Source organism: Bombina bombina, chromosome 4 (genome assembly GCF_027579735.1).
Source record: "Bombina bombina isolate aBomBom1 chromosome 4, aBomBom1.pri, whole genome shotgun sequence".
NCBI classification, from domain to species: Eukaryota; Metazoa; Chordata; class Amphibia; order Anura; family Bombinatoridae; genus Bombina; species Bombina bombina.
In genome coordinates this window covers 649,082,008-649,107,647 of record NC_069502.1, presented here as the reverse complement: position 1 = coordinate 649,107,647, position 25,640 = coordinate 649,082,008, and the positions used below count along the sequence as shown (strand labels likewise).

The 25,640-nt window shown below is 38.5% G+C and overlaps 1 protein-coding gene across 6 annotated transcripts in view; it reads right to left on the bottom strand.

Annotated features, from left to right (window-relative positions):
* The window catches only part of PTPRK (protein tyrosine phosphatase receptor type K), an 865,926-nt gene that overhangs the window by 56,116 nt on the left and 784,170 nt on the right, over nucleotides 1-25,640 (bottom strand). For all 6 annotated transcript variants that reach the window (XM_053710702.1, XM_053710703.1, XM_053710705.1 and 3 more), the window contains 3 exons: nucleotides 8,948-9,147; nucleotides 7,785-7,872; nucleotides 4,319-4,395 (listed from right to left, as the gene is read on the bottom strand). In XM_053710702.1, the coding sequence (XP_053566677.1) occupies nucleotides 4,319-4,395; nucleotides 7,785-7,872; nucleotides 8,948-9,147 (365 nt within the window). The remainder of the gene's footprint in view (nucleotides 1-4,318; nucleotides 4,396-7,784; nucleotides 7,873-8,947; nucleotides 9,148-25,640) is intronic.

Below are 25,640 nucleotides of genomic sequence, written 5' to 3'. Positions count from 1 at the left end.
AGATAGTGCATGCAATTAAAAAAAAAAACTTTCCTATTTACTTCTCAGCCACATTGTTGTTTCTTCAACAAATGATACCATGGGAATAAAGCAAATAAGATAATAGAAGTAAATTTGAAAGTTGTTTAAAAATTACATAATCTATCTGAATCAAGAAAGAAAAAGAAAAACCACACACATTTTATATATATATATATATATATATATATATATATATATATATATATATATATATAAATATATATATATATATATATATCTATATCTATATATATATATCAGTGACGTGCAGTGAGGTCAGAGGCTGGTGACTCACTAGATATGATACGACGGAGAAACACATGTACAGAGGGCCGCAAGTACAAGTGCCCCCAACAGGGCAGGTTTAAATGATAGCTGAACCAGTGCACAGGTGACATAATCAGGTGATAGGTGAGAGCAAGGTAGTAACCACTGAGTTACTGATCAGCTGATTACTTCATCTGTGCACTGATTCAGCTATAATGAAAACCTGGCCTGTTGGGGGTACTTGAGGACCATTGTTGAGAAACACTGCACTAAAGCACCAGCTCATCGAAAATGTATTGATTACCTGGAGAATAAAGCACACATACTCTGCTCACTGACACCCACACACACTCTGCTCACATATACACACACACACAATTCTGTGGCACAGTGCCAGTTACTAAGCAATTAAAATGATACACAATCTCTTCTCTACTCACTACTGTATTGTAAAAATAGAAATAATTTACCATACAAGTTTTACACAAAGGACAAGTTATCAATACTGTCAACACAGCTGCTGCAATATGGTGTTCAAGAAATGCACGTGCACATCCCACTTAGGTATGCACTTCAACAAAGGACACCAAAGGATACCAAAAGAATGAAGTACATAATAATAAGTAAAATAGAAAGTTTATTTATTTATTTTTGTGTGCAATTTCTATCTGAATGATGGAAATGTAATTTTGACTTTCATGTTCCTTTCAAAAAATAATTTGATTTGCTGACATGGGGCCAGTAACAGTTGATGCTAATTCTCCAAATATAAATAACTAGAAATGTCTATTAAAATAGTATGCTCTACCTCAATCATGAAAGTTTAATTTTAAATGTCTCCCCTTTGACTATGTGTTTAACCAGTTACTTTACAGTGGCATTATTTCTAAAAACATTTAACTGCAATAATTACATATATTTTTTAAATTACTCATCTCCTTTTATTAATATAAACTTGTATAAAAGCAGCACATATTAAAAACACAATGCAACAGCTTTCAATTGATTTGTGAATAACAAGTTAACAGCAGTCTTTAATTAAATGGAGACACAGAGAAAAATAAAAATAGATACTGCATCCTCTGACTGAACAGACATAACATATATGGAGTTTGTACCAAATTAAATCAAATAACCATGAAAAAAGGAGGCTTAGCAATATTCAATGTCAAAAACTTTAATTTAAATCATGTGGACACTGCACACTTAACTTCAAACTCTGAGTTTTAAATTATGGATTTAAATTTGAATTGACCTTTTGACTTCCTGTCAGTATTGGGTTATGCTCACTTACTGTCCCCCTGTTAATGAGCTGTATCTGAACACAATTTGTGAATCACAAGAGATGTAGAATACTACTTTACTCTTCTGCTTGGTTTCATCTGTTCTTAGGTTACCTCAGCTTCCAGTTGTGTCACATGACCCTGCTCACTGCAGCCTCCTTCTGATTAATCTATATATCCTTCACTTGCTAGGAGGCATTAAGAGGGGTGCCTCCTATTGGTACCAATTTCTGCTGCTAATATATTGACAGAACACAGGTGGCGCTGCAGCTTTTCCTTTGACCCATGTACTGCAATGGAGAGAAGCGTTTCTGTACCTGCCTCTCCATAGCATTACATGGGGGGGAAATTTTTGGACTTTTTTTTTAATTTTAATTAAAATTTAATTAAGCTTTGGCCACATATGGCAGGGTAGGCACTGCCTCTTATGAGTGCACATCCCTGATTTTATATATATATATATATATATATATATATATATATATATATATATATATATATACACACACACACACAAATATATTTTAGGGATGGGTGATATGGGCAAAAATGAAAATCGCGATTATGGACCAAAAAAATTGTGATTGCGATTTTAATCGTGATTTTCTTATAAATGACTAAACACCTTAAACTTTTCAATAACAAAATTTATTTAACACTACAGAATCTTAATGTACATGTTTCTCAATGTCCAATACACTCTTGGAGCATAAAAATACAAACCACAAAATAGTTCAAATAAAATTATCTGCCTGTGCTGTGGTTATATAGTAGACACTAGCCAGTTCTTAGGTCTTCTGACACAGCATTGTCATGTTTTCTTGGGCAGTCTAGCTGTGGTACGATTAACATATGAAGCAGTGTAAGCATGGAGAAACTTGAAAAGTGCTGACTTTACAGCAGTATGATTTGTGTATAAGTGCAGTAAAGGTAGAAGAATGCACACTGCTGCATTTGTTATTCATTTAGATTAGTGACTGTCCAGGCAAACATGAGGGATGTGGCATTGACAAAGTCAATCCTGACATCCTGCAGCCTGTAATATTACATCACACAGCTATACTGTAGTACATAACAGAACACTAAGAGCAGTTATAGTTAGAGTACATAATACAAACAAGTGAACTAAACACATACAAAGCTAATTGAAATGAAATTAGCTGGCCAGTTCTTACCACATTGTCCATGTTTTCTTGGGCAGTCAGTCTAGCTGCGGTATGAGTAACATATGAAGCAGAGTGCATGGAGAAACCTGAAAAGTGCTGACTGTCCAGCATCATGATTTGTGTTTCTAAGTGCAGTAAAGGTAGTACAATGCACACTGCTTCATGTGTTAGTCATTTAGCTGAGTGACTGTCCAGGAAAACATGGGGGATATGGCATGGACTCTCATCCTCTTTCTCTGCCTCCGTTTTCATGACGAACAGAGATATATTTTTTAAAATCACGTACTCTTGCGGTTTTTAACTGCATATGTGATTAATCGTGCAGACCTAATATATATATATATATATATATATAAATAAATAATTTGTGTGGGTCACTCACTGAAATTTGACCTACAATAAAGGTATAAATGTAGGTAGCCAAAATTGGCTCAGCACTGGGGTAAAAAAAGGCTTAGCAGCTCACTGATTAGCAATGTTAACATCCTAAAACATTTTTAAAGATCGATTACTAAAAAATAGTCTGTTGTCTAGATCAACAGCAGATTATTATGTCTTCATAATTTGCATGTAAAGTTTTAGAGTTTGAAGGACAAACCACTGCATTAAATACTCTATGAAGAAATGAACATTATAGTTTGCCCATTACATAAACCACTAGAGTATCTACTGGGATTTTGAGTCTCACTTAACACCATTAAACTAGAATTTAGAAATAGGATGTTTATACAAATCAGACAGAACAAAGTCTGGGGATAATTGTTCACACCTTTAGCCATACATAGTACTTTTCATTTGTCTATCCATGTAAAACTGGTGCCATAGAGACAGGTGTCTTTTACACAAGTTAATAAATATAATTAGAAAAATAAGTGCTGTAAACAGATTTGTAAACTCAATATATTCTTTAAACGTCAAATTAAAATATCAGACATTTTGGCAATCTGATTTAAAGCAAACATTGCAAAATTGGTGCACAGTGTTTGGGTTTAACAAATGCAAGACATTAAAGCAGCCAGACCACTAAAATGTCAAAAATAAAGATGAGCATGAAGTAAATCATTTCACTGAAAATAATAAAAAAATAATAAGCAATTTGCAAGGGCCTTACAAAACAAATCAGACTATGTTGGCTACTTTTTTGTGTGCTAATTTTTGTTAAACTACAGAAATGCAAGACAAAATGAAATAAAAAAAAAAAAACAATTTGTACAAGGTTAATCAGGTGAAGCATGCACAGATGTCAGGTAATAAGCATTAGTAGGAATTATAAAGTAAGAACAATGTCTGTATTAAATGTTTACTAGAGAGGGTTCTGTTATCACATATAGTGGTACTTACATCCCTGTACAGCCATATCTACAGCCCAAATCAAAGTCAGGTGTGAAAGAAAGCACAACAATATCAGTGAGTACTAAGACTTAGAACAAGGAAAAGTGTACAGTATCTATTCTTTAAAACACTAGCAATCACGTTCATAAGCATGACATGCAGAAAGAAAAGAAAAAAAACTGTCACGTATAAAAAAGCAGAGAGATCAAAAGCATGCAGGGATGGTTAGCGGCTATGCAGCTCACTTACATCAATGTAATTTGCATTTATGTAATCGGATGAGGGATCATCTTCCACAGGTTGCAAGATCACTCTGGAGTGGTCATCTATAGAAAGGTAAAAACAAGAGATTGTTACTATAGACATTACTATACTGGGCTAATATCACTGGCATTGCTGACTTTACAACTGTCTTGGGATTTTTATTTGCATCCCACCACGTTTCCAGATCAAGACAGGGGTATATTTCTGCATTTTCAGAACCACTGCATGCCACCCTAGAGGTTCCACATATGCTTGTATGCATGTACAGAGATACATTGTGCTGTCATCCCGCATTACTATACTACATCACAATATTTGCACCACAAATTTGCACCAGAAATTATGCCTTTAGTGAGATAAGGGAGCTACCATTTCTAAACTTAGGTTCTATTGTCACAGAAAGACTACTTCAAAGGAAAAGCCACTCCTTTGCCTTCCTGTAGAGACCAGTTATGGGGCTGTGACAGGAAGTAATGGACCCTACACATATTAAGTTAAAAACTAATTTTAAAGGATAACCCACTGCTTAATAGCACTTTTTTATTACAACTACTTAAACAGACTGTTTTATATCTTTTTAAAGGCAAATCATTCTGTAGGAAATATACTTTTCACAATGAATTACACCAGTTTGCTTGAGAGCAAAGACTTACATAAAGGCTGTGTCCTAAGGGAAACATAACACTGCCATAACAAACCATGACTTTTGTTATGGGCAGCCATTGCATAATCAACTTTTAAGGATAGTAAAGTCCAAATTAAACTTTCATGATTCAGATAGGGCATGCAATTTTAAACAACTTTCTAATTTACTTTTATCATCAAATTTGCTTTTATTCCTCTTGGAATTCTTAGTTGAAAGCTAAACCTAGGTAGGATCATATGATAATTTCTTTTTTTTTTTTGGTTTTCAAATAAACTTTATTAAGCCACGTCAATAGTACAACAACAGAAATCAAAGATACAAGGTCTCTTACAATACATTTGAGTTGTAAGAATTGTAAGCCAACAATAGACAAGAAAAAGCATGGTAAAAGCATGGTATAAGCATACATTTGTGGCTGGTAGATAGCATGGCGTGTGGTATAATCAGGGAAGTAGCGTCTAATAATGTAGGGTGTGTTAATAGCTACATAGCTATATGATAATTTCTAAGCCCTTGAAGGCCGCCTCTTATTTGAATGCATTTGACAGTTTTCGTAGCTAGAGGGCGTTAGATCATGTGCTTCATATAAATAACACTGTGCTCACGGATGTAAAGTTATTTAAGAGTCAGCACTAATTGCCTAAAATGCAAGTCTGTCAAAAGATCTGAGATAAGGAGGCAGTCAGCAGAAGCTTAGATACAAGATGATTACTTAGGTAAAAAGTATATTTCTATAACAGTGTTAGTTATGCAAAACTGGGGAATGGTAAATAAAGGGATTCTCTATCTTTTTAAACAACAACATTTTTGGTGTTTACTATCCATTTAAAGTCAGCACAGATTTATTTCCATCATATTCCAAGAAGCAGTTAAAATCAAACCTTAATAAACAAAAAACAAAAGTATACTAATATTTGTAGTTTTGGGGGTGTTGTAACACTAGAGCCCACCAATATATTTTATTATGCAAACCTTTTCCTGTGGTTTTAAGTTGCAATAGTTTTTTTTATAGATTCTACCAGATATGAATTCCCCAACTTAAAAGGAAGAAACAATGGAAACCACTATCACAAATGAAAACAGAAAACGGCATGTGGCTTACTGACATTTATATACCCAATAGCAAACAATCTGGTGAAATACCACATATATAGCCAAGCAATAGAGCTGACGGAAACAACGACAACGCCTATGTCAGCACAAACAAATTCCCACAGCTCAGAGATAAATTAAAGACAAATTGACACAGATACATTTAAGATGGGCTGCATGCTATGCAATGATTGTGATCTGTAAGGGAGATATAAGACGTGACATTGTTGTCTACACAAGATTCTAAATGTTTGATTGGGACAACAAGAAACTCTAAGGCTGCCCAGATCCATGGTGAATATAACAATCTGCCTGGTAAAACCAGATGTAAAAGAATGATTTAATTAATTTATCTATTCATTTAGTTTCAAATTTATCTAACTCCCAAACAACTGGGTTTGAACAGAACCAAAGAGCAACCATACAGAAGGCTTCATAATTCTAAAGATATGCGCAGACCTATCATAGATTATACAGACAAGGGGCGCACTTGCGCAAAATGATGTTTTTATAGGCTTCTTGTAACTAAAGTATATCATAAAAAGCTTATGAGCTATCTTGTCTTCTTTCTTCCTTTCTGCTGCAATTTCTTTATCTCTGCTTTATTACCTTAGACCACTGTCCTCAGGCCTAACAGGCCAGATATTCAGGATTACCTTGGATAAGAGCAGGTAAAATAACCATGTTTACTAATCAGCTGATTATTTCACCTGTGCTCGAGTTCAGATATCATCAAAATCTGGCCTGTCACGGAGGCCTGGGGACAGGTTTGAAAACTAGTGCCTTAGATTGTAGAAAGATCAAAGAATGACAGATTCCCTCATAGGTAAAACTAACGTCACAGATCTTTTAAGGCAGAGCTCGACAAATCCAGGAGCCATTGGGCTCCTAGAATTCTATCCCTGGCACCTACGTTTTTTGGTTAACCTCCTATATATCTATATACAAATACCACTGTCTGGCTTCTAAAAGTATGCCTGGCTCCTAAATATTGTTACTGGCTCCTAACTTTTAAACAGATTTGTCGAGCACTGTCATGTACTACTGGACTATTGCGTCCTATAAAACATCTATGTAACTTAATAACTAAAAGGGATATAAAACTGCACAAATTTCATGATTCAGATATAGCAAGCAGTTTTAAAATATACTTCTATTATCAAATTTTTCCATTTTCTTAGTATCCTTTGTTGAAAAGCAAGGACATAAGCTCAAGAGCGTGCATGTCTCTGCAGCACTAAATGGCAGCAGTTTTTTGCAAGAATGTTATACATTCACAAGAACACAAGATAGCAGCATTACTTCCTGTCATGTAGTGCTCCAAATAGGTGCCCACTACCCATATAGATATCTCTTCAACAAAGAACAACATAAGAACAAAGGAAATTTGACAATAGAAGTAAATTGGAAAACCTGTAAATTTAAAACAAAACTTTAATGATTCAGAAAAAAAATATTAAAAAAATCTAATTTACTTTCATTATCAAATTGTGCACATACTTTTTATACACACACTTTCTGGGGCACCAGAACATGCATATATGAGTCTAATTCAATTATAGCTGTGACATGATACAGGGGGCAGGGATATGGAAGTACATTATGAAATTTATAAATTAATAAATATAGTGTAATTGATCAGTCTTTTTTTACAATTATGCATGTGTTGATTATTCAACTCCACTATATTTAATGGTTCTATAAATTACTTACAGGCAATTATGTTCCCATATCTATTCTTCGTTCTGTTCTGGTCCTTTTTAGCAACATCCCATGAAGCAGACTGCCCCTCAAAAAAACTCTGGAAATATGAATACACACAATGCTTGTTACATTTTACACAACTGCTAACATGACATTTATGCATTATCTGTAGCTATCTAAAAAAATAAAGCCTATCACCAACCACAATTTGGTGGTGGATTACAAAGTAGTAATTCTAAAATTGATAGGTTTCTTTAATGGGACAGTATACTATAAAATTGTTTTTCCCTAATCTGTTTCCAATGACTTGTTATACTAGCTGCAGAGTATAAAATGTATGAGAAATTGCTTCTTTATATATTTTTTTTAATATTAAATAGCTGATGTTGCATTTTGAGACCACCACCCATCACAACTTTTTTTTGCAGGGAAATCAGATCTACTCATGTTATCACTATGCATACACATGCATAACATTTTCTCTCTCCTAATCCCCACAGAGCATCATTTCTTATGCTGCCTATCTTTACACAGCTCCTATACAGTGAATACTTAAGTATAGAAACTTCCAGTATCGGTTAAGATACCACAGAGAAAATCAGCTATTGTAAATGCTGAAATAAAGGTAAAGGATCCAGTGTTCTCCACATAAAATGTTGCCAGCCAGGTAGCATTATAATGTAGCTGGGTGGGAATAGTGCAATACTTTCTGAAAAGATAACATGTTTTGCTATCCAAGGCACACATTAATTGCATAATTTAAAATATATGTATTTAATGATAATTTGAGCAATAAACTTTAAAACATTTTAATATTAGCCGATTTTAGCTTATTTTTGGCTAAAATTGTAGCCGGGTGGTCAGAAAAATCAGCTGGGTGGTGCACCCTTTAAAAAGGATTTGGGAGAACACAGGGACCAATTTGTAAACAATTTAAAATACTCCTGCAGGTAACATAGATCATTGGAAACAAACTAAAGGGTACACTGTCCCTTTAAGAAATGTTTCACCTTGTAACTTTTAAGGTTATTTATACAAATGGTACATTGAATTATATTTATTCATAATTTCAGACATTAATCCTGACCAATGTTAACATTCCCTGTTACAAATTAAAGATAATAATGTTAATCTATTTTTTATAAAGGCAACAAGTATATTTATTGTTTTACCTCATATTCCTCCTTAAATCCATAGCTATCTGATGTCTTCATAAGATTAATATGCTGTAATAAGTCCGCTACCCTGATGGCGGGGTGCAGCTGCCCTGTCTGGTACGGTGATTCAGTTCCCTCACATAGGTAACGCGGGACATCCAGGAGACGACTGGACTCAGCTGCAGCTGCTGCAGCCGCTGCTGTGTGGTTTTCATCTGCAGACAAAAGAAATAAAGAAATATATGTCACAGCAAAGCTGGCAAGCAGGCTGCATCCTGGATCACATTTGCAAACTTATGGTAATTCAATTGTATCATCTCTAATGCAATTTTTGTTGTCCATTGATAAAGAAATTAAATGCCTGTATATAGAGCTGAAAAACTAAGGCCTAGGTAACTGAAAGATGTGAATAACCTAACATTGTATTCATTTTAGTTGTGAGAATATCCATCTGGCATCAAAATGGAAAAACTTATAACTGAATAAAATACATACAGGTTGTAGAAACCTGTTGGTAGTTAATACAGAGGAACTGTGAAACAGATACAAACTTGTCAATGAAGGAAGCCATAAATATACAGTATTTACTACTAATGTCTACAGTGAACTTAAAGGGACAGTCAACACCAACATTGTTATTGTTCTATAAAGATAGATAACACCTTTACTACCCATTCCCCAGCTTTGCACAACCAACATTGTTATAATATACTTTAACATTTAAACCTCTAAACTTCTGCCCGTTTCTAAGCCCCTACAGACAGAATATTATCACATGCTTTTGCATTTGCTTTTCACAACAGGAGACTGCTAGTTAATGTGAACCATATAGAGAACATTGTGCTCATTTTCGGACTTGTGCACAACACAGCGCTTATTGGCTAAAATGTAAGTCAATAGATATTACATAAAAAGTTATGTGATCAGGGGGCTATCAGAAGAGGCTTAGAAACAAGATAATCACAGAGGTAAAACGTATATTAATATAAGCATGTTGGCTGTGCAAAACTAGGGAATGGGTTATAAAGGGATTATCAATCTTTTTAAACAAAACAATTTTGGAGTCGACTGTCCCTTTAAGTGTTGTGAAACTCTCTAAGCAACAAAACATATTATTGCTTTAGCTATATATTTTAAATGAAAGGTTTATAAAATGTCATTGGGGATAATGGGCACAGAAACATTATCACTATAGCTTTGATTACACGGTTCTCTAATCCCAAAACTACAGCAAACGCAAGAATGCATTAGAGGAGAGAAGGGAGCACAGCAGACATGAGATTTAGTAACCTCGCCACCTAGAATAATTGTAAAACATCTGAAATGCATTGTGCCTAACGCATAATCTGGTCACATGACTTCTTTAGTTAAAACTGAAAATAACTTACCAGTGATTGGCACTATACCAGAGCAGCAAGAGAAAGAAAAGAAACGAGACCTTATAAATTACGTAGCATTAACAAAACAGGATGTTGCTGCTGCTCAGCCATACAAGAAATACTGAATCTGATACCCATGGAAAATGAGTTGCAGGAATGGCTTACAAATAAACATGCAAACTAGTTTAAATGCCAAACACAAACTCACAAAAGCACTAAGTAGCATGATGTAAGAATGTCAGCAACATAGAAAATAAATACATATAAAATGGTGTGTGACCATTAAAAGGACATGAAACAAAACCCTTTTCTTTCATAATTCAAATAGAGCATGCAACAAGTTTCCAATTTACTTCTACAATAAAATTTTCTTTGCACTCTAGGTATCCTATGTTAAAAAAAAGCAAACCTAGGTAGGCTCAGGAGCTGCAAAGCTGGGAGCTAGCTGCTGATTGGCTGCTGAATATATATATGACGTTTGTCACTAGCTCACCCAATTTGTTCAGCTAGCTCCCAGAAGTGCATTGCTACAACTTCAATAAAGGATACAAAGAGAATAAAGCAAATTTGTTAATAGAAGAAAATTGTAAAGTTGTTTAAAATAGTATATTCTATCTGAATCATGAAACAAACATTTTGGCATAGAGTACGAGTGGAGCGCAAAATTGCACTTTCACAAGCACGATTTTTGCGCTCCACGCAGTAATATCAGCGCACACAAACGTGCGCTGTTATTACAAGTTAAGTGCAATGCAACCGCGACTTCATGTTCGCATTGCCTGGAAGTCTTGCGCTCACGAAAGTGCGCTTCCATAGGCTCCTTCAGACACGGTAAAGCACCTAGCGCAGAAGGTAAGTCACGCAGCAAATTAAAAATACATATTAATATGAATATATACATATATTTATGTGTTTATATGTGTATATAAATATATATTTAAACTTAAAACACAGTCCACATAGACCTCAATGTATAAACACTTCTCAGTGTAGTTTTTTTTTTTTAACATCCGACATGCCTTCATTTTAACCCCTTCTAACTGCTTTGTGCAGTTTTTATTAAAAAAATAAAGACGGTCATATTTTAAATTTACATAGAACTACTGTACACTTTATTTGGGGGGGAAATTGGGCCACTTTTTTAAAATTAACTAGAGGTCTGACCTCTGGTTAAGTGCTCCTGCAAGCTCGTGGGAGCATTAACCAGCCACAAATTTGCCCCTTTACGGGCGCACATTAAATTTGCGCTACACTTGTAATCTAGCTCTTTGTGTTTCATGTCCCTATAAGAACTAATACTAAATTCACAATTTTTTTTTACTTTACTTCATATGCACTGTAAAAGTGATCCCAAAATGCCCAAGAGCAGCAGAACAGGACTTTTTTAAATTCAATTTTAAACGTTTAAGACAAATTATTAAATGGTTGTGCTCATGCAGATACATCTAAAAACTGGCAATTTGATGGCTTCCTATATTAAGAAAAAATAGCAATAAAATGAAAAAGTTTGACACAGTTCAACTACAACAAGCCGCCCACACTATTCATTAGGTCTCCCCAACTTCTTCAAATGAGGGTCCACATTAGATTTTTTTTTTATCCAATTGCACAGTTAAAAGGTATATGAAACCCAAAATCTATCTTTTGTTAAAAAGCAGGGACGTAAACTTAGGAGCCGGTCCATTTCTGGAGCACTATATGGCAGCAGTTTTGCAAGAATGTGATCCATTTGCAAGAGCACTAGAAGTCAGCACTATTTCCTGTCATGTAGTGCTACAGATGCTACCTAGGTATCTCTTCAACACAGAATATCATGGGAAACAAAGAAAATTTTATAATAGAAGTAAATTTAAACTATTTTTTTAAAGGATATGCTCTGTCTGAATGACAAAAGAACATTTTTGGGTTTCATATCCTTTAATGAAAACATTTTAGTATTTGTTTGTTGAAACAAAATCTAGAATTCCTTATGCAGAAATTTAAAAAGCACAAATCTGGGGGGCGGAGCTAGCCACTGATCTGACTAGACGTGTGCAAGCTGAGCTCCATAAGCAAAACAGTTAAAAAAGTCATATAAAGTGTGGATTTTGACCTTCAGTAAACGATTAAGCTATTAGTTTTCGTAGATGGACATTATCTTATTGTAGGGTGACCTTTTCCACCCATCCCACCAGCGCTAATAGCTATCTCAGAGGAGGACATCTACAGTGTGGCGAGCGGACCCGTTTACTGCTGGGGAGAGTGCAGGCCAACGCCAACTTTAACCCGCAGGATTGGTGCTTCTCCTACAGGCTTTCTAAACCCCATCTGCCTGGTCATTCCCATCTAGCCGCTCAACTACTACCACCACTCAAGTGGTTGTCGCCTGAAGCCTGCGGAACTTTCAGCAGTACCTCACCTTTGGCCGCAGCTGTCTTCTTACTCCGGAGGGTCGGGGCTCCGCTCCGGAGTAACCGACACCCCTCACACCAGCCAACACCTGATTTCTGCTGCCATCAACTAACTCCGCTCCGGAGGGTCGGGGATCCGCTCCGGAGCGATCAACCACCATCAGCTCCTGCAGGGGAGCAGCAGACTTCTGGTTGAGATTTCTGCCTAGAAGTCTTGAGGGATACTAGCGATCTCACTGGTGAGATACTTACCCCCCCAGCACACCTCAGACTGCAGACGGATCCAAGGAAAGTGCCGGAGCTGCAGGGACCCAGGAGCGCAGAAATAGTCGGGCCGGACTAATCAGTGAGAGGGAAAAAAAAAGGGCGCGAACATCCGCCATCTTGAGGCCCTCTTGTTCATACGCCAGGCTAGAACAGGCATCCAGCTGAAAGATCGATCCGCCAGCCCCTCTGCTCCCAGTACCGGCCACTTGCGGTCTCACCAGCCCTCATCCTTCCGGCCTTGTGGAAGACGGCCCTGCTGTGTCCCTGGACTGCTGGGACACAGGAGCATCTGCAAGTATAGCGGCAGTCGCAGTGACAGCCTCCAGACCTGGACCACCTTAGAGCAGGGGGTAAGTGAGCTATCTCCATATTAAACACTCGCAGCCTGGGGGTTCCATAGGTTGGTCACCTGGCCCTCTTACCCTCCCCCTGCTTACCCTGAGGACAAATATTAAACGGGCTACACACCATTATCTTTTCTACAGAGCCCCAGTACCCTGTCTGACTTTTGCAGGCCCACCTACAGCTCTATAAGGCCCATAGGGCTAGAACAGACTTTTTGGCCTTGAGACCTCCAACAACAGAGGTCTTGTATTATCTTAAAGTCATTCTGATCACCCCTGGTCTCTCACTAGAATGCTGGTCCCCATATAACAAAGTGAATACAAGAAACACTTTCTTTTATTAACCCAGTGAATCAGCACACTTTGTTTCACTAGTCCCAACATATCCCATCTGGGGACACTCCTCACCACTGTATAAAATAACAGTTACATGGACATTACTGGGACTGATTATCAACTCAGTGTTACAGCTGCTGCGTCAGCTAAGGTGTCCCTGATCTTTCTGCACAGGGTGTAGTGTTACTGATTTAATCTGCTTTTTCCTTTTTACAGGTATACTTTTTATGGTGCACACCTCACATAAGGCTAGCACTTCACCTCATAACACTGCTAAATCAGTTTCACTTTATTACTGACTCAACATAACTCTGATACACAGTCCTCATTCCTACCATTACTGTGGAGAATACTGATCTAGTCGTGGAATAAGGCAAGAGATCTCATACCCCGCTTTAGCCCAATATAGACCTAGGCCACGCTGACAGGTCTGATCAGATTTTATACACACTCCTTGCCATACACTCAAGTAGACAAGTCTTATCCAGTCTACACTTATACACAATACACTAAAAGGTTCCATCACCAAAGCAAAGCCCAGATCTAAATAGCCCTATTTTAGTATTCACTGACCGCACTTAGGCCTTAAGGCGCACACTTTATATCAGTCCTGGGCATAACCGGTACAAGATACTGGTCCTAATTAGACCTACAGGTCGTTTTTTAAAATACACCCGCGAGAACAACACAGTTTAAGATCACGCCTAGGAATTAGGACACTATAGAGCTCATATTAACCTGCTAGCTAGTCTTAGCATTTTCTATATAAAGGTGCTGCAATAATTTCTGTGCATCAGACCCGCTTCTAAATTGGTTTGACATATAACCTGTCTGTCTCACATTACTGTTTTATCTATCTGACCTTATTACCACTAGTTGCTACTCCCTCACCTCCCCGCTCCCACTCGGTTTGTCCGAGTGGGTCACTGCCACTTACCCTTTCCCTTCCTACGGGTCGTATCCTCCTAATCCCCAAGGTGAGGGATCAGGGTTAAGTCACTGCATATTTGTATCCATGTCTAAAATGTGAGTGTTACTATTTCTATGGTAATCAGCCCCGCTCTGCATTCTTTAGAGTAATGTTTTAACCTTTATATGTGCTATGATACATTAACCCTATTTTTTATCAGCAGAATAAGTATAACCCCTTGCAAACACATTTGAGTTTCTAGATCCAGAGTGCCTTGTCTTTATACCTTTGCAACAATATGCCGCACTTAGGTAGAAAGCCTCTTAAGTCAGCATCTAAATCTAAGAAGACAGTATACGACCACTTCACGCAGCAACCTAAGGGCCCAGACATGGAACCTCAAGGAGAGCTGAGTGATCCAGACTCACAGGATGAAGAGTCCCAGTCTAGTGTCCTATCCGCATCTGCATCACAACACTACATTACCGAGAAGTCACTAAAGAAGTTGCTGGCCTCACAAACTAAATTCATCACGCAGGAAATCCAGCGTAGTTCAGCAGAGATCGGAGAAAGGGTAGATGCCCTAGAAAGGAAACAAGACGACGTAGTAGTGGATCAATCTAATCTATTAGCCTATTCGGAGAGTTTGGCTGACCAAATCTCTCAACTGGAACTAAAGATGGCGGAGGTTGAGGACAGATCCAGGCGCAATAACATCAGATTCCGTGGTATACCGGAATCAGTAGCGCCATCCAACCTTCAAGACTTTTTGAGAGAACTGTATCACTCGTTGATTGGTAGCCCAGAGGGCCTGACAGCCACTATGGAGCGGGCACACAGGGCACTGCGCTCTAGAAATGTGGCTCAAGATAAACCACGGGATGTAATAGTGTGCTTCCACAGTTTCCTGTATAAGGACAGGCTGATGCAGGCAGCCTTCAAGAAACCAACGCTGAGTGAAAGATTCCAAGATATCCAGCTCCTACCTGACCTCTCGGCTCACACCTTACAACAGAGGCGCCATTACCAATCTGTCACTCTTACTTTGAGGAAGAACAACATTAAGTATAGATGGGGATTTCCAACTCGCCTTATCATCACCAAAGACAATCAAAATTATGTGGCCACAACTCTGAACCAAGGGCTAACACTCCTCACTAACTGGGGCCTTAGGCCGGAACCGCCTCCCCAAAGGGACCCTCCCTACCCTAAGCTGCGGGCCTCAGCCCCAGAGTGGACTGTCAATGATCAAAGAGCTAAAAGGGCAAAATTACCTCAGTCCACAACTGTTTCTTAACTTCTGGGACTTGTTTTCTACAGCCATGATGCAGGGCGAATGTCACTTCTATTTATAGCCACTTAGTGGCTTTTTGTTTGTTTGACTCGTTGTTATGTGTTTGCAACATCTATTGAATGCGATTTGTTTAAGTTTATTCTGTTGATTATTGTATTATTACCATATAGCAAATTACTCAGTACAAACTCAATGTTAATTAATATTTCAGCAACTAATTATAGCAGAGCGGGGCTGTTATTTATGATGCCCCTAACTTTATGTACCTTAGATTAACTTTCTCTTCTGCTCCGCCCCCACATAGAAGTCCACTCTCTAGGACCCCTCGAGGTGGACTATTTCCACCACACTCTTGAGTGCTTATCTAAGTGCTCTACTTCCCCCTCCCACCCCTTTACCACCCCCTTTAACCTTCCTCTTACTTTTCCCTTCTCTAGATCCACAACACAGTCCAAGTCTCCCACAAGAGACCCATCTCTATACCTCTCCTATTAGCTATGTCCACAATTAGGCTTATGACACACAATGTTAGAGGCCTTAACTCACCTCATAAACGTAGTCTACTACTTAGGACGCTGAAACACCACAACCCAGATGTGGTATTCCTTCAGGAACCCCCTGGCTGGATGGGGAACCTCTTAGGCTCATCTCTAAGTCCTATACCCATGTTGAAACCGCTTCATTCACCAAAAAAGCTAGAGGAGTAGCGATACTGTTACACAAGCGTCTGGCCTTTGAAAACATTCAAGTCATTAGAGACCCTCAGGCCAGATTTATTATCCTTATCTGCAAATTAAACCACGTTACCTATACCCTAGTATCTGTGTACCTCCCGAATACCAAGCAACCACGGTACCTTAAACACATTCTCCATGCTCTTTCCCAAGTTCAGCAGGGGAGAGTCCTCATAGCGGGTGACTTCAACATGGTCTGGGACCATTTATTAGACAGAAGATCTAAATCCCTTGACTTAACGCCCACTCCAGCAAAACAACTATCACATAGATTTAGACAAACAATGTCGGCCTCGGGTCTCTATGACATATGGAGAGCCCTTCATCCTAAGGACTACGACTATACCGACTTCTCGCACCCCCATAAGCTATACTCAAGGCTTGACTATATCTTCTCCACAGCTGACTCCCTAGACTTAGTTCAGAGAACCAAAATCTCCCTTTGTGCCTGGTCTGATCATGACCCTGTACAGGCCGACATAATCTCCTCAAACACTACCCACACTAGACCAAAATGGAGATTGCCCCACCAGATCTTAGAGGATATACCCTTTAGAGAGGAACTACGCAAGAATATTGCCCAATTTATTCAAACTAATGACAACCTCACGGTCAGGGACGACACATTATGGGGCGCGGCTAAAGCTACATTTAGAGGCCTCCTTATCACTAAACAAGCGCATCTCAGAAAGCAGGCAGGTCTCACCCTCTCGCAAGCCCACATTAAGTTACGACAATTGGAGGCATGCAACAGAAGTGCAGTCACAGCAGTGACCACATCTCAAATTATCGAGATTAAGGATCACATTTCTAGGATTGAATTGCGCAGAACTCAAATTAACCCTCACCAAGCTTAAGCACTTATTTTACTGCAAAGGCAACAAAGCTGATACCCTATTGGCAAACAAGATTAGGAACAGACTAGGGGCCTCCCGAATTCATTCCATACGCTCATCAGGCTCTCTTCTCCAGATCCCGTCCCAGATAGGTAAAGAGTTTGCCGATTATTATGCCAAGCTTTATAACATAGCTACTGCAGAGCCTCTCAGATCTTCCTCTCAGGAGGTTCTGGAAACTTACCTCAAGACAATGTCGCTCCCTATGCTCGCCTCTGAACAAAGAGATGCTTTGAGCTCTCCCTTCTCTCTTCAAGAGGTCTTGAGAGTTATTAGGAACGCAAAGTCCTTTAAGTCCCCGGGCCCTGACGGCTACCCGGCACATTTCTACAAGGCTTATGCTCAAGAACTAGCCCCGTTGCTCCTAAAATTCTATAATCTGGCTAGAGAGGAGGGCCACTTTAAGAGTGAATTTCTAGAAGCCAGTATTGTCACCATCCTCATACCGGACAAAGACCCATCACTTTGTGCGAGTTACAGACCCATCTCTTTGATAAATACGGACATCAAGTTCTATTCAAAGATACTCGCCAATCGACTTGCTAAGTTACTCCCTTCCCTTATCGACTCGAACCAGGTGGGATTCGTCCCCCTCCGAGAGGGTCCAGACAACACAAGATGCCTCCTCAACATACTCACCTCTGCCTCACGTCTTCGTAGGCCGCTGGCGGTCATCTCTCTTGACGCCGAGAAGGCGTTCGACCAGGTTAGATGGCACTACCTCTGGGCAGTCCTCAAGAGATTCCATTTTCCTCCCGATTTCATAACGGCCGTTCAAGCCCTATACTCCACTCCTACTGCCTCTGTGTGTGGTCTGGGCTTTCGCTCTTCTCTCTTTCCTATCACGAATGGCACCAGACAGGGGTGCCCCCTTTCGCCACTCCTGTTTGCCCTTTCCATAGAACCCTTGGCTGAGCAGATCAGAACTGATCCCCAAATAAAAGGAGTCACCTTGTCGGGCACTGTGCACAAAATTGCACTCTTCGCTGACGATGTAACCTTGTTTCTATCACATCCTGATCAAGCGATACCTAGGCTCCTCGATATACTCACCACCTTCGGGGCCCATTCTTACTATAAGCTGAATTTATCAAAAACGCAAGTGTATACGCAGGGGTTTGCGAAGGCGCAATTAGTCTTTCTTACTGAGTCTTATAAATTTGACTGGACTGAACATTCTGTCCTACACTTAGGTGTCAGGATCTCTAGTAGCTTTCCCCAAATAATAAAAGACAACTATCTCCCTCACTTAACTTCCCTTCGCTCTCTGCGGAAGGACTGGAATCTTCAGCATGTTTCCTGGCTAGGTAGGATCACGGCGTTGAAAATGTCTTTCCTCCCCAAGCTGACATACCTATTCCGCTGCCTGCCTATTAAAGTACCGAGACATTTGCTCCTTCAATTCCAAAGTGGGTTTACCAAATTTATCTGGTTGGATAAACCCCCTAGAGTCGCACATAGAGTACTTCAACTTCCCAAATCTTTGGGAGGCATAGCTTCACCGTCGGTGATACGGTATTACGAGGGTGCAATGCTTACCCATGTGTCTCAATGGGGGGTAAAGTCATCGGATGCTAAATGGAAATCCATTGAACAGGCTTCGTTGCCCTTCCAAATAGCCTTAAGGGACTTAATTTGGACCCCGCCACATTGTCGAAGAGAGCTTGCCTTAACCAACCCAGTGGTGTGTGAATGCCTCAGCTTTTGGGACAGAATACGGCATCATCCTCACGTGGCCCCGCATCCCTCCCCAGTCGCTTCCATAGCAGGCCTCTTATCGGGCCTCCAAGACTCTCACCCTAACAAATGGATCCAACTGGGAATTAACAATATAGCGGACCTCTGGTCCACGTCTCCTCGAGACTCTTTTAAACAATTAACACAGATCAGTGCCGAGATCCAGGTCCCTTCGTATCTATCTTTTGAATACCAGAGGATCAAGAGCTTCCTAAGCAGTTGGGGTTTTAAGCCTACCCTGGATAGGCCTTTGACTCTCTGGGAGTCCATCTGGACAAGAGGAGACAGGCTGAGTAGGCCTCTTTCATTGCACTACGTTATACGAAACTTATTTCAAACTCCTCACTCATTGGTACTACGTACCCACTAGGTTGGCAAAAATATTTCCGGAAGTGTCCCCCAAATGTTGGAGGAATTGTGGTCACAGGGGTAACGCACTACATATATGGTGGGAGTGTCCCGTGATCCAGCCTCTATGGTTGAAATGCTTTTCGGTTCTACAGGGCATGGGTATTGGGCTTCCCAGGCTAGCTGACTCAGTCCTCCTTCATTTAAATCTACATTCACTACCTAAAAACCATGCGTATTTCTGAATTTACTTATTCATGACTGTAAAGTACTCTGTTGCATGTTCCTGGAAGAAGGAACGAGCCCCAAGTTGGGCGATGATCTGTAATAATATGGCATACATTTATACAATGGAAAAGGATATATTCCACAAATTAAATAAATCTGACCTGTTTGAAATGATCTGGGCTGACTGGAAGGAATCTCAAAATACAGACTGGAGGCCTAATGCAACTGCCCAAGACACATAGCCCCATGCCCATATCCCCCTTATGACAGTAGCCTACCTAACATAAACACATTCTTTACTGGATGGCCCTCAATCCCCTCCTCAAACTCTTCTACATACCACTTCCCCCCCCCGCCTTCTACCATACCGTCTCTCTTCCACCCTCCTCTCTCCTTCTTAGAGAATCTGCTGTACGATCAGCTCTTAAGTCCCCCCCCCCCCTGATCTCAGACTTGTCAGCCATGAATCAAGGCTAGACAGGTCATATCTGTTCACAGTAATCTGTAAGTGTTAGACGCAGACCCCCACTTGTCATTACTGTAACCTTGATATTGCCGGATTGGAGCTGCGTCTCCTTTATATATGTATGTTTCTTTTGTTCCTACCAATAAAAAATTTGTTAAACCAAAAAAAAAAAAAAAAAAAAAAAAAAAAAAAAAAAAAAAAAAAAGCACAAATCTTTTGCAAGCTAAGTGCTGCAACCTCAATATCTGCAGAGTCTAGGGCTGAAACCTTTTGTGAAAAATAATTATGTAGCAGAAAGAAAAGCAGATAGGACTGATTTTAATTCATCATCATTTATTTCAAATTAGATACCTACACATTTGGAATAAATTCCACCATAAAAGGATCTATGTTTCTACATTTAATATTTATTGTCTGCATTGAGCTGAACCCTAAAAAGAACAAGAAAAGCTAAATAAATATGAGACATGATGCAGTTAAAGCAACTAGCCTAAAAATAATATACAAAAGTAGATTTAAATGATGGTTTAAATATTGAGAAAATGTGCAAAGTAATGTGTTTTTTTTGCTGAGGTAACTTGGTCAGAACCATTAGTACTAACGGAGATACAAATCTTTATATTAGTAAAGTTGCCATGAATTGATTGTTAATGTGTTTTGTCTTTGCTATTTTACATGGCAAATGCATTGCCTACATTTGGGCAGAGGGTGAACACAAGCCTGCTATATTCTCGGCCTTGCTATCAGTGTTACGGTTTGTTACACTCTTCAACAGCTATGCAGCATTGCTCCGTGATCTTCCTACTGAGAGTGGCAAATACAACGGACATTTCGGGCATTTGGGAGGCAGATCTGTTTTGTATGGGTCATTTGTGTTTTCAGCTCCCTGCTGTTATCCATTTAGCACCATATTTTCTTCTATTTGTTTTTATCTTGATAAAAATAAATCCCCTAGTGAAGCTTGAAATTGTATATTTTTACTTGTGCTTTAACCAGTAAAAAGATAAACTCGAAAAAAAGGTGTATCATAGCTGTGAAATAGGAAATGTAATCTGAAGAAATGTGATGTCGACAAGATCCTGTCCTCAAAGAAACAACTGACAAAATCTTAAATAGCCTATTCTAGGAAACCCACTCCAGAAAGGTCTGTGATGTTTTTAACCTGTTTTCTTGACAGTTTTATTACCTAAACAAGTAGCTATAGTGTTTAACCTCAGGCAAGTTCCTTCTATAAGGATCCAATATTTGTAGAAAGTAGGAACAATCTTGTTAGTGGTTAAGCAGGGTAGTTATTAATTAGCAGCAGAGATGCTGTATTCCTTCGGGAGAAATGAAACTACTGCTATAAAGGCCAATTTATCCGAGTTATCAAAGCAGAGCTGTATTTGTTTCTGAATATCTTGTTTAAACCTAGAATAAAAATGCTGCTGAAAATAACTGTAAAAGCCTTTAATAACATCTCAAAATTGCTCACTGATCAGTATGGAAAGAAAAGGCTGCAAGCACAAAAACATTCTGCACTTTGTGAGAATGCCACCATGTTAATCATAAATACAAACACATTATTACTTAGGGTTGTCAGTTGTCCTACACAAAATACTGGACAATCTCTAGGTGACTGGGCACAATGGTAGGTGGGGGCACAATGCCCCCCCCCCCAAAAAAAGCCCCTACTCTTGATACAACTATATTTTTAACAACTAAGCAGTCATTGTCCCCTTGGCTGCCCAAAACATACAAGTGTCCAGTAAATTTTGTGAAGATTTTATCAGATAGATCAATAAAATACTGGACTCCTAAAAATTATATTAGTGCTGCTGATTGATTAACCCCTTAATGACCGGACCATTTTTCAGTTTTCTTACCCTTAATGACAATGGCCATTTTTACATTTCTGCAGTGTTTGTGTTTAGCTGTAATTTTCCTCTTACTCATTTACTGTACCCACACATATTATATACCGTTTTTCATTAAATGGACTTTCTAAAGATACCATTATTTTCATCATATCTTATAATTTACTATAAAAAAATATGAGGAAAAAAATTGAAAAAAAAAACCACACTTTTTCTAACTTTGACCCCCAAAATCTGTTACACATCTACAACCACCAAAATACACCAATTCTAAATAGTTTCTAAATTTTGTCCCGAGTTTAGAAATACCCAATGTTTACATGTTCTTTGCTTTTTTTGCCAGTTATAGGGCAATAAATACAAGTAGCACTTTGCTATTTCCAAACCACTTTTTTAAAAATTAGCGCTAGTTACATTGGAACACTGATATCTTTCAGGAATCCCTGAATATCCCTTGACATGTATATATTTTTATTTAGAAGACATCCCAAAGCATTGATCTAGGCCAATTTTGGTATATTTCATGCCACCATTTCACCACCAAATGCGATCAAATAAAAAAAATTGTTGACTTTTTCACAATTTTTTCACAAACTTTAGGTTTCTTGCTGAATTTATTTGCAAACAACTTGTGCAATTATGGCATAAATGGTTGTAAATACTTCTCTGGGATCCCCTTTGTTCAGAAATAGCAGACATATATGGCTTTGGCGTTGCTTTTTGGTAATTAGAAGGCTGTTAAATGCTGCTGCGCAATTGTAATTGTAATATGCCCAGCAGTTAAGGGGTTAATTAGGTAGCTTGTAGCGTTAATTTTTAGCTTTAGTGTAGAGATCAGCCTCCCACCTGACACATCCCACCCCCTGACCCCCCTCAAACAGCTCTCTTCCCTCCCACACCTAACAATTGCCACCGCCATCTTAAGTACTGGCAGAAAGCCTGCCAGTACTGAAATAAAAAAAAATATATTTTTTTTTTCATACAGTCTGCAGTGATGGATCCCCCCTTACCCCACAACCTCCCTGATCCCCCCCATACATCTCTCTAACCCTCCCCCTCTACCTATTTGCCGCCATCTTGGGTACTGGCAGCTGTCTGCCAGTACCCAATTTGCCCCCCAAAATATTTTTTTTTAACTTTTTTATATGAAATATTTGTTTTCTGTAGTGTAGCTGGCCCCCCTAAATGATCTACATCCCTCCCCCTCCCAAATCCCTTACTAAAGAACGGAGATCCTCCTGCATCTATATAGATCTTTTTTTTCCCACTTGCCTGCATATTTTGCACCCGCCGCCCCACCCCCCGGCCGCAACCGCACACCACGCCGCAACCGCCGACAAAGATAGATCGGTTCGGGAAATCATCAACTGAGGATAGTATAGCCAGAAGCTGCTCCCACCCACCAACGAATGTGTTAAAATCAATGCTGCTGCTCCTGAGCTGGTCTAGATAAACCTTTCAGCAAAGGATAACAAGAGAAGGAAGCCAATTAAATAATAGAAGTAAATTGTAAAGTTGTTTAAAATTGTATTCTCTATCTGAATCATGAAATAATTTTTTTGGGTTTCATTAATTATGTTTACAGTTTGCTTTTCGGCCACTCTAGGGAGCTATACACAATTATCTAGTAAAATAAATACCCTTCTAGTTTCATATTAAGTACCTCATTGACAATACTGACAGGGCTATTCTTTAAGGGAAATTGGGTATACGTACAGAAACTGCTTAAAGGGACACTGTACCCAAATTTTTTCTTTCGTAATTCCGATTGAGCATGACATTTTAAGAAACTTTCTAATTTACTCCTTTTATCAAATTTTCCTCATTCTCTTGGTATCCTTATTTGAAATGCAAAAATGTAAGTTTAGATGCCGGCCCTTTTTGGTGAACAACCTGGGTTGTCCTTGCTGATTGGTGGATAAATTCATTCACCAATAAAAAAGTGCTGTCCAGAGTACTAAACCCAAAACAAGCTTAGATGCCTTCTTTTTCAAATAAAGATAGCAAGAGAACGAAGAAAAATTGATAATAGGAGTAAATTAGAAAGTTGCTTAAAATTGCATGTTCTTTCTGAATTACAAAAGAAAAATTTTGGGTACAGTGTCCCTTTAAGCTTTCCCCCAAAACATGAAGCTCTGTATTGCACTAAATTCACAGTGAAAGGGCTCTGTCACTCAAACACAAAACTCCTCCTCATTTCTTGCAGAAACTGTATCCTTTTAGTTTAAATATAGAATCAAACTATTAGATTTCAACTGTATATTAATGCCTTGAAAAATTAAATTTTCTGCAAAGATGTTGGATATGGAGTTTTATGGTAATGAGTGCACATAGGTAATACCTAGTTCTCAAGCTACACAACTCTATGCAAAGTGATACCTAAGAGTATTTAACCCTTAGCGACTGATTTTGTGTTTCACTTGCTTCATTGAAACTGTAGCCGTAGTGCTTTCTATATGTTTTTAATAAATGTATTTTTATCATCAGTAGTGTGAATCATTGAATCATACTTAAAGCATTTATACAATAGAGCTTATTATAGCTCAATCCTATGTTCAAAGAATATTTGGAGAAGATTATCAAGATATTATCAACATCACCCTACATTATTGCACCATTTCTTTTCACTCATTAACATCATTGAGTGTATATATATATATACATATATACATATATATATATATATATATATATATATATATATATATATATATATATATATATATATATATATATATATATATACATATACACACATACATAAATACACATACTGTACATACAGTAGCGGACCAACTCAACAAAGGGTCCTGGTGCTATTTTTGTTTGGGCCCCCAAAGGTAACTCAGTAGTAAGCAATAGTAATAACATACATGCTGCTCTCTATGATTCAGTATAGATAGATTGATAAATAAACTGCACTAATAAAAGGCTCCCCGGCATTAGGATTGTACACATTCTGCACACTCCTATGTATAGACGGGCTGCTTTGCTTTAACTAGTAAAAATATACCCCCCCCCAAGCACTTATGCCCTGTTGCAACTGCACTAATAACATAATGATTGTAAGAGAATGAACGTTTCTACTTCCACAGCACGTAAAGTAGTTACATTTATATAGCTAGTATTTAATATAAACATAGCTTTGTGGCTTTTGTATCTAAACATTTAGTAATAATTGCACTTTTAAGTACACACATTTTTTATGAACACAACGGGCCTATAAAAAGAACCATGAATCTCATGCAAGGAGAGAACTCATGCAGGGGGACGGATGATGATGCCAGACTAGGTCCTCACCTAACACAGCAGTCGGCACAAGTGGATCATTGGGCACTGCAGGAAAACAAAGCTCATGAAGATATACATTACCTTGAGTTTAAATGATTTGAATACAAGAGTCATGTATTTATGCACACTACAGTCATTTATCAGGGCACCCGAAAAAACAAAAACAGGCAACAGTGTTTAGCTATTAACATGTAAAGAGCATGAAACAGCTATAGAAAGAGCAAAAAAATCA